This window comes from Nyctereutes procyonoides, unplaced genomic scaffold, assembly GCF_905146905.1.
Source record: "Nyctereutes procyonoides isolate TBG_1078 unplaced genomic scaffold, NYPRO_anot_genome, whole genome shotgun sequence".
NCBI classification, from domain to species: Eukaryota; Metazoa; Chordata; class Mammalia; order Carnivora; family Canidae; genus Nyctereutes; species Nyctereutes procyonoides.
In genome coordinates, this window is record NW_026575046.1 from 65,146,705 (window position 1) to 65,162,063 (window position 15,359).

General features: G+C 43.6%; 1 protein-coding gene across 2 annotated transcripts in view; it reads left to right on the top strand.

The window, feature by feature from the left end:
* Positions 1-13,985, top strand: part of MICU1 (mitochondrial calcium uptake 1) — a 247,358-nt gene extending 233,373 nt beyond the window's left edge. For both annotated transcript variants that reach the window (XM_055325234.1, XM_055325233.1), the window contains 2 exons: positions 8,217-8,306; positions 13,005-13,985. In XM_055325234.1, coding sequence (XP_055181209.1) covers positions 8,217-8,306; positions 13,005-13,165 — 251 coding nt within the window. In that variant the 3' untranslated portion in view covers positions 13,166-13,985. The remainder of the gene's footprint in view (positions 1-8,216; positions 8,307-13,004) is intronic.
* The last annotated feature ends 1,374 nt before the right edge of the window (positions 13,986-15,359 follow it).

Here is a 15,359-nt window from a genome sequence, read left to right on the forward strand (position 1 = left end):
AAGAGCTGCATTCTCATCTACAGCTCAGGGTCCTCTTCCAAGCTTATTTAGGTTCCTGGAAGAATTCAATTCCTTTCAGTTGTAGGACTTTTCCTTGCTGGCTGCCAGCCAGGGATCACTCTCAGCGGGCCACCGCAGTTCCTTGCCACGTGGCCCCCTCACAACATGGCAGCTCACTTCTTCACAGCCAGCAGGAGACACCCTTTCTCCGGTTGTGCTGAGTTGCATTCTTTTATTATATAATAGTAATCATGGGAGTGATTATCCCATTACCTTTTCCACATAAAGTAACCTAATCACAGTAGTACCCCATTATGTTCACGTAGATCCTGCCCACACTCAAGGAGAGGATTATAGAGGGTGTATAATATATATATATATATATATATATTATAGATTATTAGAGATTATAGAGGGTGTGTATATGTGTGTGTATATACACACACACACACACACACACACCAGAGGGTGGGAATGTTGGGGACTGTCTCAGAATTCTGCCCTCCACACCAGCCATAATTCCAGAAATTCACACTTTTACATTGATTCTTTGAAGACTTCCAAAGATACGGACATTTTAAGTGATTTAAGCCATGTTATCTAAAAAAAAATATAACATGGCAGCCATAAAATTTTAAGGTGAGAAGGGAAGTTATAAATAATTTTATTTAAACCTTTTATTGTTTTTAACCTCTTCATTTACTCACGAAGAGGAAGGAAATGACTTGTTCAAATCACTGGTAGTGTGACACAATACTGAGACCAGAGATTTAGGCTCACTGACTTCCACGCCATTGTTCTCCTTGGCTCATGACACCCACTGCTGCTACAAGAACCTAGAGAATTATATAAGGGATTCAGTGTTTATATGTGAAAGCAGAAATAGGAAAAGTTCACAGCAAGAATGTATGAGAGAGCATCCCCCAGACAGCTATAGCATGAAGGCAGGAGTGGGACTGTCACAAAGATGTGTGGGGAACGGGTTATGTGGGGGAAAGGCTTCTATTTTATAAATTCTTTTAAAGTTTGTGGGAGGCAAGCCCCTGCACTTCAGTTCATCGCTGCATTTTGTAGAAACATTTATATGTGAAGAGGAGTGTTGACCAGGATTCCATTCATTTAAGACAAAGTCATCAATGTTTAAAATGATTCATGATGAAGGCAAGGAAGCTCAAATTCTGAAAGAAATGTTTGCTTTATGAGGCAATTTCTCTGCAAAGACCTCATTTATTTTCCCAAATTTAAAGGCCCTTAGCAATTCTAAAGATTGATTCTGACTTAACTATATTACTTTGAATATATTGTGATTTAGTAAAATTATGTAAGTGCCTCCAGGGAGGAAAAGAGCTGTTTTGAGGATTCACGATTACCAGTGAGAGAGAGAGGAGGGTGAGGGTAGGATAAACTGCCCAAAATCCACATAAATAGACAAATAAGGACAAAATTAGCCAATATTGTGTCCCACTGAGAAAAGGATCAGAAAGGAATTCCACCAACTGGGGAAATACAGAGATTAGTATTTATTCAAACTCTGCTTCTTTAGGGACTTCAAGGTTTACTACCCTTAGAAGCCTCTGAAGCTTTGATGAGACACTTGTCAAGGTGAAGAGTATTTAACCTTATACATTATTTCAGCAAGGCAGATTTTAAATATATCAGTTCCTCTCCTTGACACTACCAGAGATTCAAATTCTATTGAAGCTGACAACTGTAGGCCACCAAGGAAGTAATGTTGTAAAGGGAGGGGCAATAAAAGTTACTCCCTCCTCAAGATTGAGGTTAGGATAAATTAGGAACTGGTTACATAAATGATATATCCTGTCAGTGGAATACTATGCAGCTGTTAAAAAGAATTATTTATGTATGTGTATGGCATTCTTCCTAAGAGATGTTGTTAAATGAGTAAAGCAAAACCACGTATTTAGCATACTACTATTTTTGTGGGAAGAAATGAAGAATGAAAATTTGATTTTTATATCCACATTTCTGGAGCAACTGGAGATATTGGTTGCCCCTGGACAACTAGGTGACTAGGAGATAAGGTTGGGAAGGGTACTTCGACCCTTTTGTACCCTTTGAATTTTGAAACAGATAAATGTATTAGCTAATGAAAACCAGCTTTTTCAAGTAAAAAGAATGAGAATTTAAAGAGTTAAGGAGGCAAAAACAAGTGAATATGGGAAGTTGGTCTCCAAGTAAGAGCTGGCTTTGTTATAAAGGTTTCTTTGCAACAGGCCTTAACTGTCCCTCTGTAAAATCTATCCTGATGCTCTCACCACCCCCTACACCTTCTGTTCTCACTCACTAGTCAGGCGTTAGCATCCCTTGCCGCTTTCAGTACTTTATTCAGATTGACTCCTCCACCCCCCCACCCCACATCACCCACTATCATACATGCTCAAATCTGGTGCAGGCATCTCTTTAATCCTTTAGAATTCAGATCCAAAATGTACCTCCTCCCAAACACACACTAGTCCACTGTAACCCATATGTGTCTATTAATATGTCTGATAATTTCTCCTACATATTTCTCAGTCTTAATGGTATATACAGTCTCCCCCACTAAATTGATCATTCTATGGGTGCATCAGCTGAAATCACTTCCCAGTGGTGCTGGTAAAAATGTTTGCCTTTTGTGAACAGAATATGATGAGGATTTTTGAAGCCAGATACTAAATAATGGATAATGGCAATAAACCTTAACTCTAAATCAGTTTATACTAGATTAAGCACATAGTAAAGCTCATTGAAGCAGTCATCTGGGATGATGCCCTGAGATTCAGAAAACCTGAGATTCAGGTTTTCTCTGTGGCATGTTCTTGTATTTAGGAGCTAGGACCACCAACATCACCTCTGACTAGGTGGCAGCCGGAGTACACAGAGGGGGTCAACCCGCCTACATCTTAAAAGCACCAGGAAGAACAAGGAATTGTTATTTTTATTATTGGTATACTGCTCTTATCTTAGCTGCTTAAATTGCTAGTTCCCATGAATGCTGTCCTTCCCACCTCCCCTGCCCCCCAGAATCAGGTTGAAATGTGTGTGTTCTCTTAGCCAAAGTACCTTGAAAGAAGATACAAAAGAAAGGACAAGTGTTTTCTGAGGGAGAATCCTTCTACCTATCCCCACCACACCCCCAAAGCCATCTAGGGACGGACTGAAGAAACGAAGGCATCTGTATCATTAGCCTTTCCAGGGCTGAAGCAGAAATATCTCCCCTCACTTAACCTTGGCAGTCACAAGCCAGCTTTTCATTTTCTCCGCTGCAGTCCAGGAAGGCAGGAATAATCACATGGCCACACAGCTAGAGACTGCCAGCCCAACTTGGAGTATCACCTTTCCAAACACCTTTGCAATTAGGAAGAGACAGGCAGCTTCTAACTGGGTCATGCTCGCTCATCATCGTAGCCAGATCTGTGCATCAGAGGCAACTGTGGGGAAGAGCTCCCAGGGCCACCTCTGTTTCACTTGTTTGTTGTTGTTGTTTGTTTTTTTTTAAGATTTTATTTATTCATGAGAGACACAGAGAGAGAAAGAGAAGAGAGAGGGGGGCAGAGATACAGACAGAAGGAGAAACAGGCTCCATTCAGGGAGTCTGATGTGGGAGTCGATCCCGGGTCTCCAGGATCAGGCCCAGAGCTGAAGGCAGCATTAAACCACTGAGCCACTAAGGCTGCCCTGTTTCACGTGTTTTTCATTGGGTTGCAGGTAAATAAACTTTTTAAATTATCCCCGAAATTGCTAGAAGTTTCAAGGGAATGCTAATGTCTTCCAGCATATAGGGCAATCAGATCTGTGATTCAAACCATAATGCTGACTCCTCCTCACAGCCTCCAGCTATTCAGTTACTGATCTCTGCCCACTAGCACTGAGGAGTCCCCAACCAGCTTTTTCTTTTACCTGAGCTTTCTCTGTTGTCTAGGGGGACACTTTCATAGAGGAACCAGTATTGTCCATATACAGGTGCAAGTAGACCCAGGGTGCATACAGAAAAGATTATGGGCTGGAAGTCGGGAGACCTAGATTCTAGACCTAGGTCCGCTGCCCGCTGGGCAAATTATTCTCTGGATTTTGCACTTTCTCTGAGGTTCTCTTCTAGTCGTAAGAGTCTCTGATTCCAAGTGGATATCTGGTCTCTTATCCCTGCAGAACTCTCCCTTCTTCTGTTCAACAACTGTGGTAAATAACTCTGTGTAATGTAGCTTCTGACATTGTAGTCACACAGACTCAGCATATGTTCTTCCTACTACTGAACTCTCCAGCTATGGACCTTGCCAGAGAGGAGACTGGGAACCTGGCACAACTCAGATTCGATTCTGTCTGGACTTTTCAAAAGGGTACCACATTTTCAAGAGCCAGCTGAGCCCGCTTCTACACATTCTTCCCTATCCTAATCTAGTAGAAATCACCCCATCTCACATCCATCTGTTGTTCGGGCAGCAGGACCACATTTGCACCGAAGAAGTATATAGGCCTTGGAAACCTAGACCTTCTCCAGGGTGACCTCACGCTCCAGGCAGACATCTTTCAGATTACAAACTAGAATCCCAGCCATCAATCAGTTAGCATCATCAGTGAGAAAGACCCAGATTCCAGAATCCTGGTCTACCTGGGGAGGTCAAAAGCTGGGTGGGGCAGTGGGGGAGGAGGGCAGTGTTCTGCTTGCTATGATTTATTTTTTTTTAAGATTTTATTTATTTATTCATGAGAGACACAGGCAGAAGGAGAAAGAAGCAGGCTCCATGCAGGAAGCCTGATATGGGACTCGATCCCGGGTCTCCAGGACCACGCCCTGGGCTGAAGGCAGGTGCTTAACCGATGAGCCACCCGGGCATCCCTGCTTGCTATGATTTAATTATGACTTTCTGATTCAGGGATGTGGAAGCAAATATAAATGAGCCAACTCTCAGGACCAGCCGTCAAGCATGTGGCTTGTAATCTGCTATCATCCTGCTTGTTCCCAAGAGTTCACATTTTGACAGCTCACCAGCTAGTTAAATAATTTGTTTCCTCCACTGCTCTGATTCATATCCTGGGGACCTGAGGATCTTGGACAGGGAAAGGGCACCCCTAGCTGATGACATCCCAGTAGTTTGAGTTACAGTGACTTAGCAGCCCTGGTAACCCTCTCCAAGTGAAACGGAATGTAATCTGTAATTGTTCTGTCAAGAGATGGCATTGATAATGAGGCATTCCTGCTGGTGGCCTCCAGAGGTCCCTGTTCTGTAACCACTAAGTACCACTTTAGTGAGCTTGTCACTAAAAATTGTCAAGAGCGGTCACTGATATCCTTGGATCCTATTTAGTTAATGGTTTATCTAGAGGAAAGGACCCTACCAGTCTTCGTGGTGCAAAGGATGGGCACTTGGAACATCAAGAGGAATCAGCAGCGGGTACTCTGCCCTGAGAGAATGGAAGGAAATGGGAAAGAGAAAAAGAGGCTAATTTTCAGTTTTGATGGAAGTGTGGGATTGATGTGAAATGCAGACAAAGGAATGGTTAATAACAAAGCAACTGTTTATTGAATACAAAGCCGGTTTTAATCCACTTCTCAGAACATATTCTGTGACTGCAAAGGATAGTTCTATCACAGTCTGAGAGCATCCAGTTCCTAATGATCCAGTTCTGTTTGCACTGAGCAATCTTCTGAGATGAATTGAATTTCCTTAGTTAGATTTTCCAACTGAGAAGTATAATAACCAGCTGTTACCATTTTAGTTCTCTTAACAGTTACCATTCTTGTTGTAAATTGGCATGCTGATTTCTGTTCCTTCCTTGGGCAGTTTAGTTAGCAGGAATCAGTTCTTCCTGGGCCAGCAGAGAAAATCAAGTATCTAGACCTACAAGGCAAAGTTTTTAAACCCCAGAACTTCTGCAGTTGTGCAGATTCTCCAGCTCCCGTCAGCAGTTAACCACATCTCATGAACATCTGCTGAAATACCTTCTGCTGAAGTCTTGAAGTTCCAAGGGATCTTGATTCCTCCTTCACCCTAACTAACATCCTGGGTGTGGGTGAGAAAACTGGCTCTTCTTGCCCTCCTGGGCAGCCGTCCCCCTCAAGCCAGAGGCTGTGAACACCAAGGCAGAGCCTAACTTGTGGCCAATACGACTTTCCTGTACCCTTCGTCATAGAGATCCTCAGCTGTCTCTGTATACCTCCACCCTCAGATTCTCGAAAACACCAACAAACTGTTCTTTGGACTACTAAGCCCCTCAACAGTTATTTTGTGGCATCCCCTCATATGAATATGAAAAAATTAAATTTAAAGCGATTTCAGGAGACTTCATCAGGGTCACACAGCAGATGGGTGGTGGAGCTGGAGCAGAGCTCAGAGTCTGGTGACTCCAAGCAGTTTCTCTCCTGCATCCCCTCCTTGCATCTCTGCCTTGCTCTGGTACTTGTATCTGCCGACCTTGGGGGCACTGTGGTGAATACATAGAGGTGACTGAGGCCAAGTGAAAGGTTGAATGCTGGATAAAATGACAGGAAAGAACTGAAATTAATAGGAACCAAATCCACAGAGAAGGCACACTGACTTTAATTCAAGTTCACACTGCTTCTGGATGAATCTAATCTTTAAATCTAATATTTAGAACACTTCATTGCTAGTTGATTGATAAGTAAAAATCAATCCTTTTCTTTCCCGTGAGGTTTACCTCACTTAAGATAAGTGTCCATAAGCAATAACATAAATTATACATGCCCCTAGATCAGGTTTGAGGACAGACAGTGAGAATAGGTAGTGGAAATGGCCTAACCTTTCCTGGCTTGTCTTTCATGAGAACCCAATTTTTACATGATTGCCAGTGTCTAACAGTAAATGTCAGATAAAGAGAAAATGGTAAGAGAGAAGAGATTTTCCGTGGAGGTCTGGAAGAAGAAAAACAAAACAAAACAAAAAAGGCCACAGACACTGAATTAGTGAGATGGGGGCCCACTGTTACCCCAGAGGGCACAGTTGAAAAGACAGAGTGGCTGATGGAAGGCCAGGAGGAGGGGCAAGGAGCTCATGGATGCAAGTCCTTAGCTGGCAGTCAGCAAAGGAAAGGTGATGCCTGTTAGTGTCCTGACACAAACCTCCTCATTCCCCACCTCTCATTCTTTTGCTGCCTGCTTATTTCCTTGACTTTTTCATCATCATATTCTTTCCTGCCAGAGAGAGATGCCAAGATGGAGACTATTGCAATATCGGGCGTTCTTAGTTTTTTTCTCAAGGCACACTCCTGGTAATAATAAGAGAACCACCAATGCATGCTCTAGACCATTAGAATGGTCCATTATGTGGATTTTTCACCTTTTATATTTTTACTATGGTATGGGGTGCCAGGGTGGCTCAGTGGGTTAATCATCCAACTCGTTTTCAGCTCAAGTCATGATCTCAGAGTCATGGGATCGAGTCCTGCATCAGGTTCCATGCATGGTGGGGAGTCACCTGGAAATTCTCTCTCCCTTTCCATCTCCCTCTGCCCCTCCCCATGCTCTCATGCTTGTGCTCTGTCTCTGTCTCTCTCTCTCTCTCAAATAAGTGGATAAAATTTATTTTTTTTTAATTTTTACTGTGGTGACATATATTAACATAAAGATGACAGTTAAACCATTTTTAACTGTACAAATCATCAGCATTAATTACATTCACACTGTTATGCAACTGTCACTTCCAAAATATTTCCATCACCCCAAAGAGAAAATCTGTATCTGCTGACCACTAATTTCCCATTCCCCATCATCCTAGCCCCTGGTAACCACTAATCTACTTTCTGTCTCTATGAACTTAGTATCCACTCTTAACTGTGTATACCTCCTAAAATATAGCAGCAGTAGAAAAGAATGGAACCTAGGGGCACCTGGGTAGCTCAGTCAATTGGGCATCTACCTTCGGCTCAGGTCATGATCTTGGGATCCTGGGATCAAGCCCTGAATCGGGCTCCCTGCTCAGCGGATAGTCTGCTTCTCCCTCTTCCTCTGCCCCTCCCCGCTGCTTGTGTGCATGCTCTCTCAAGTGAATAAATGAAATCTTTTTAAAAAAGAAAAGAATGGAACCTGAGATGAAAAGGAAAGGATGTTTTGGGTTAAAACCAAATTCTCACTTTCTTAAATATGACTTAAATATAGTTGAATACTTTTTATTATGACTGAGTAGTTTTATCCCACCCATTCAGAGACAGCAAACTGAAAGTCCCTCTGCCGTACTAATTAAGCATCTCTCTTCTTTCAGTGACCATGCAGCAGGTGGCCAGGACAGTAGCTAAAGTGGAACTCTCCGACCATGTGTGTGATGTGGTGTTTGCGCTCTTTGACTGCGATGGTGAGTGGGGCCCTCTGGAGTTAGATTGTCCTTGAAGTAGACATTGTTTATAATGGAGCCTTGCAGACAGCTCCAGTGCACTAGCCTGTACCTCTTCAACTTACCGCTTTCCCACACCAGTAGCTCAGCCCTCCGCATCATCACATTGAGAACTATAACCATAGGTCCTGATTTGTGTTTTCCATTTCTTCTTGTAACTCCAGTTTGCCTATAGGCCTAAATTAATGTATGACCATAAAGATCTTAACAAAGGAAACAATCAATTCTAGTAGTGTTTGTAAAAGTAAACCTCAAATATAAAAACTAAAAAAAAAAAAAAAAAAAAAGGAAACAAAAATATTAGACTCAACTTGCCCCTTAATAGACCAGGAGCACACAATTATCTGAGTGCATCTAGAAAGGTGGTCCTGACCTCTCTACCTCCCAAAGCACATTGCAGTCATTCACATTCCATTTTTGCCCTCTAGCTTGCAGTGGTCTGTGGTGTCTGTGACCACCCTGTAGTTGAGCCCATTTAAGAGGTCCTGGTTTCACTGTGGTGTCATTTCTCAGCTATGTGTCCTGGCATAATACTACTACTGATGTTCACAGTAGAACCTTACCCTTTTCCTCGGTGCTTACTAAGAGCAAGCATTGTGCTAAGCTGCTCAGGTAATTCTCTGACTGTAAGAACTGTTCTTCACCACATTTTCCAGATAAGGATGCTGAGACGTAGGCTGAGTTGTTTCCCCAGGAGCACACAGGTAGTAGTAGATAGCATAGCGAGGATGTGAATCAAAGCTGGAGGCTTCCCTCTATTCTGTTACCTCTACTGCTTGTGTCACAGCCAGGATTCATTGTTCATCTTCCCTCTAGGAAGTAAGACCAGTGGAATCCAGGAAGCAGGTCAGAAGTTCCTGCCTTGGTGAAACCTTCCTTCTGGCCCCAGCATAGTGAATCCCTTGGGCTTTTTTATTCCTTAACGTGTTTCAATTTGTCTTCATTACAACATGTTACTCTCTACCTCTGTGTATATGACCTAACTTCCCTACTAAGTTGTGAGGTTTGTTTTTTTTTTTTTTAAGGTTTTCACTTTGATTCCGGTGAGTTAACATACAATGTTCTATTCGTTTCAGGTGTACAACATAGTGATTCCACAATTCCATACATCATCCACTGCCCATCACCACAAGTGCCCTCCTTCATCCCTATCACCCATGTCACCCATCCCCCCCACCACCTCCCCTCTGGTCACCATCAGTTCGTTCTCCTTAGTTAAGAGCTGTTTCTTGGTTTGTCTCTTTCTCTCTCTTTTTTCCCCTGTTGCTCATTTTGTATCTTAAATTCCACAAGAGTAAAATCATATGGTTTTTGTCCTTCTCTGACTGATTTTGCTTATTAGCCTTATACTCTCTAGCTCCATCCATGTCATTGCAAATGGCAAGATTTCATTGCTTTTTATGGCTCAGTAGTATTCCAGGGTGTGTGTGTGTGTGTGTGTGTGTACATGTACATACATACACACCACATCTCCTTTATCCACTCAGCGTGGATGGACACTGGGGCTGCTTCCATATCTTGGCTATTGTAAATAACCCTGCAGTAAATAAATTATGAGCCTTTTAAGGGTAGTTGCAAGTCCTTTGTTCACTTTTGTTGGACTCCTCCATAGGTACCTCGGATAGTACTTTGCACCTAATAGGTGTTTCTTAAGTTATTGAAATTACCTAGTTGAACTTGAGTTATTTAAACCTCCCACCTGCACCCACAACCAAGCTCTGAGTTAAACCTTGTTTTGTTCCAGGGTTAGAACAAGAAGATGGCCTCACCCTCAGGTAGGGGTGGGTTATTCTCTAGTGCTGCCCTGTCCAAAATGATACTACTACTTACATGTGGCTATTTAAATTTAGATCAATTAAAATTAACAACTGAAAACAGTTCCTTGGTCTGTCTAGCTACATTTCAAGTACTCAATAGCTGCATGTGACCAGTGGCTACCGTATTAAGTAGCACAGATTCAAAAAAAAAAAAAAAAATTCCCTCATGAAAGAAAGATGGTTCTAATGAAGAACACTGCTCTACAGTTTAGCTTCCCTCAGATTTTGTTTTTGCAAAATCACTTCTAGTTGGTTTGAGGTTTTTTCCAAAAAACACTTAATTTTATAATTTTTGAAGCCAGAGAGCCGGTCCATAAAGTAAATATGAGAATAAAGACAAGCGGCCTCACAGTTCCCCTCTTCTCCTAGGAAGACCTGAGAAATGAAATTGGATTTTCCAGCCTTTTAGAAGGAGGTTCTGTCAATATCTACTTGAGTCACCTTTAAAAAAATCATTTAACACCTCTGGGTTGGTTTGTTTTTTATCTACAGAAAAAGGAAATGCATATTAAATTTAAAAGCCATTGTTATTCTACAAGCTCTAGATCTTAGGTCAAAATGCCAGAGGACATTGACTTTTCAGACTTGTTTATCCCAGAATTTAGAGTTGCACTCACAGATGACACATGCACACAGATGACATTCAGTCATATACTTGCTTCATAAGTAGCAGAAGCCATTCACATTGATTAGCTCTGGCCTTAGGGAAGCAGGAAGCAAATCCCATGATAGTCTAAATGACCTCAGATTTTTTCATCTTCAGCCTCTCTTATAAAGATATTAAGAATCTCATTTAGACCTTTTTTGTTCTTTTAATTATATTCCATTTTTTAAGATTTTATTTTTTATTTGAGAGAGAGTGACACACAGCACAAGTAGGGGGAGGGGCAGAGGGAGAAAATCAGACTCCCCACTGAGCAAGGAGCCCCAACAGGGCTCAATCTCAAGACCCTGAGATCATGACCTGAGCTGAAGGCAAATGCTTAACCGACTGAGCCACCCAGGTGCCCTTTTAATTGTATTCTTAATAAGCCATATTATTGGTCACTTTTCAGCCAGCCAGGCTACATTTTAACTCTTTATATTGAAGTATAATATACATACAGAAAAGTGCAAATATCATAAGTAAACACCTTGCTAAATTTTTAAAAACTGAACGCACTGGGGCACCTGGGTAGCTCAGTCAGTTGAGCCTCTGCCTTCAGCTCAGGACATGATCCCAGGGTCCTAGGATCAAGCCCAGCATCCGGTTCCCTGCTCAGCAGGGAGCCTGCTTCTCCCTCTCCCTCTGCTTTTCCCTGCCCCCCAGTTTGTGCTCACTCACTTTCTCTCTCATGCTCTCTCTCTTTCAAATAAATAAAATCTTAAAAAATAATAACTGAACACACCTGTATAACCAGCATTATCCAGAAACATCACATTAGCAGGACCACAGAGCCCCCTGGTACTGCCTTCCAGTCACTTCCTCTCCCAAAGACAATCCTTCTCCTGACTTTGAAAACCATAGATTAGGTCTCCTAATCTCCTAATCTCCTCCTTGCTATGAGGTACCTTTGAGGCTCTCCATGCTCCCTCCAGCCAGAAAACATGGGCCAGTTTAGGTTTTCTGGTACTCTCTACAAAAGTAAACCCTATGTTCCTTCTTTCCACTCTCTTCCCAGGCCAGTCGTTAGTAAGAGTCTGTTTGCTGGCTTCCTGTTGTCTTATCCCCACCAGAAATGGCTGCCGTTCTTTTAGTCAGCAGCAGACCTTTACTCCTAGGCGTGTAGTTAAAGGGTAACTGTTCTCTACTGTTGACATGGTTCCTGTTCTTTGTGGCTGGAGAGGTTGACCTTTGGTTAAACCAGACACACTCCAAGTTGCTCTCCAGACCTAAGAGACTGTAACTGAAGAGGGCGAAATGGGAGGCCATGAGAAAATGGGCTTAACCCAAAGCCAGATTTTTGATTTTGGTTTTTACTGTGAAAACCCTACCTCATCTCTCACCTGGACTATGGCAGTAGTCTTCCCGATTGATTCCTGTATTCCAGTTATGCAGTTCTCTTGTCCTATCCCCATATCCAGCCAGAGAAATCCATCCAAAATGGAAATCTAACTCCATCTCACTTACTTACTTGCAGTCCTTTCCTTCCTTCCGCTCCACTCCTGGAAGATAAAGCGCAAACACTTTTACGAAAATACAAGACCCTTGGGGACCTGTCTCCTGCCCGCCCCTTCTGTTTACTTCCCCACCCCTGTGTACAGCAGTTCCTAGGTACCCAACAGCCTGCTCCCTGCCTATGCTTTTGCTCATGCGACTAGAATGAACCGCTACCTAGAATGCCTCCTCTGTCTCACTCCCTCCTACTTGGCCAATTTTTGCTCATCCTCTGGGATTCAACTTAGGAGTCACCTCCAGGAAGCCTTTATTGCTCTGTGTTTGCACTATGCTGAGCCTGGGTTAGATCTCTTCCTCTGTGCCCCCCATAGCATCTTCTGTTCACCCCACTTTGGCATTTGCCACCCTGTCAAAATAATATATTTGTCTCTCCCACATCCTGGTTGTATCTCAAAGGACAAGGTCCTGTTTACCTCTTTATTTTCAACTCCTAGTATAGGACCTGACCTACGATATATTCTTGTTCAACTTTTATCATACTACACTAACCTGCCACTGAGTTATAATCCAAAACATCAAGGAAGGAGCAAACCATTTGTTTGAAGCCAAGAGAATTAAATTTGGCTGTGAGGGTGCACTGGGCTCTGGAACCCACATGTGATGTGGGTTTGAATGATGGCATTTTCTCAGCGTCTTTGTTCAAAGGCCTCCACTTATCCCTCTTGTGTTTGCCTCTTCCTCTAGGCAATGGGGAGCTGAGCAATAAGGAATTTGTTTCCATCATGAAGCAGCGGCTGATGAGAGGCCTAGAGAAGCCCAAAGACATGGGCTTCACCCGCCTCATGCAGGCCATGTGGAAATGCGCACAGGAAACTGCCTGGGACTTCGCTTTGCCTAAACAGTAACCCAGAACTGCGAGAGGGACCACTGCCTCCACCCAGAGCACCCTGACCCCTTGAGCAGAGCTTGGCACAAGCTTTCCGGCTGCTGCTTCTGGAAGTAGCACTCCCTTCCTCTTGGGAATGATCTCAGGATTCAACCAGTTTCTCCTCTCCACCCTTCCTTTGGCAAAGCATTTTTGCTCAGCTCTCTTTCTGCCCAGTGATTATCCCCATAGGTTCTCAAAAACGTGAACAAGTCCCAAAAGTTCAGGCTTCTGGCACCTTCATCAGCACCATGCATTCAAATTACCCTGTGGATGAAGAATGCAAGGAACCACCCACATACCCACAAACCCTGGGAAACAGTTCTCAAGTAATTTTTGCTCTGGATTTACATTAAGAACATTCTTTGCTTTTCCTCCTGCTGGTGTTTTTAAGCCACAAGTTGGGAAGACCTCTGAAAGGCAGAAGGAAGCCTGTGATGAACAGTCATGAGGAAGAGCCGGGCAGCCTGGGCCAGAGAAAGGATTCATGTCAGTCCCCAGGATGGTTCTGAGGCCTGCTCCGGGCAGGTGATAGGCACAGCGGGATTTGGAGCAAGATTTGGAATTTCAAGCAGCTGCTTCGTGGCTCTTGGGCTCCCTAGGAGGATTCTGCCATAACTCGGTGCCTAATGAGCAGCAGTGATTGAGTCTGTGTTCCCTGCAAGTGCCATTTCCCCTCCAGGAGCGGCCCTCTGAAGCTGAGGCCTGGCTCAGAGCCTGTCTGCCCTCTGTCTTAAACCCTCGTAAAATATCACTTTAATTAGAACAGTGTACAATAAACTCTCCCCACCCCCACAAAACGCTCTTGTGTCTTTTATTTTAGGATCCTCTGGGGTACTTTTCATTTCATTTCTCCACTGGGTTTGAGATCCTGCCTGTTTCCTTCTACCACAGTCTGGTTCTTCCTGTTGAAAGGCTAAAAGTGAGGGCATTTGGAGGGCAGTGGTGGCGTTGTCCTAGCACAGTTTGGATGGCATCATCTTGGGCCAGGTACACAGTCCTTGGTAACTCAGACTCCACAATTAGGAACTAAGATGGGGTGGTGTATATGAGAAATCATCTGGTGTAGTGGACCTAAATTTTAGAGTCAAAACAACCAGTGCTTTTTTTAAAAAAAAATTTTATTTATTTATGATAGTCACACAGAGAGAGAGAGAGAGAGAGAGAGAGAGGCAGAGACACAGGCAGAGGGAGAAGCAGGCTCCATGCACCGGGAGCCCCACGTGGGATTCTATCCTGGGTCTCCAGGATCGTGCCGTGGGCCAAAGACAGGCGCTAAACTGCTGCGCCACCCAGGGATCCCCAACAACCAGTGTTTTATACAGACTCACCTCTCACTAACTCAGTATGGCCTTGAACAAGTAATTTCCCATCTGTTTCCTTAACTGCAAAATGATAGGGTTGAGCCTAATGAGTTCTCAGGTTTCTTCCAGGTCCAAAAGTATCTCCTTCAGTTCTCCTCCAGAATTCCTGCAGCCTCCAGAATGTCCCCCAGGTAATGCTCCCTGGCCTGACAGTGTCTTGAGTCCAGTAACAGAACCACCATACCAAACCCAGTGCTTCCTTCGAGCCCTAGAAGTTGGTGGGAAATGTTCATCAGCCAATTAAGAGCGGAGGCCTGCGTCTCTGCACCTTTGACAGTGCCAACCCCAGCATTTTCTCCAGAGCAACTTCACAACTTCATTTCCAGCATCCTTTCTGGGAGCAGATTAGATTATTTTTCAAAGGAGTTTGCCACTCACCTACCTCTCTGCCTTCCGCTCTCCTTTCTTGGGATATGAATTCTGGTACCCAAGTGTGGTCTTTGCCTTGCTCATTGCTCTGGGGCAAAATGTGAGCTTTTCTTTTTTTTTTTAAGATTTTTTTGAATTTATTTATTCATAGACACAGAGAGAGAGAGGCAGAGACACAGAGGGAGAAGCAGGCTCCATGCAGGGAGCCCAATATGGGACTCGATCCCGGGTCTCCAGGATCACACCCCAGGCTGTAGGCGGCGCCAAACCGCTGTGCCACCAGGGCTGCCTAATGAGAGCTTTTCTTAAATTTGTCCCAGAATCCCAAAATCACTCTTTTCCGCAACACTCATTTCTCCAGCCTGCAAGAGAAGTCCCATTCACAGCCTTCATGGGCATTCATTCCCCTGCAAGAAGAGATCTGCTGATTGGCCTGGGTTC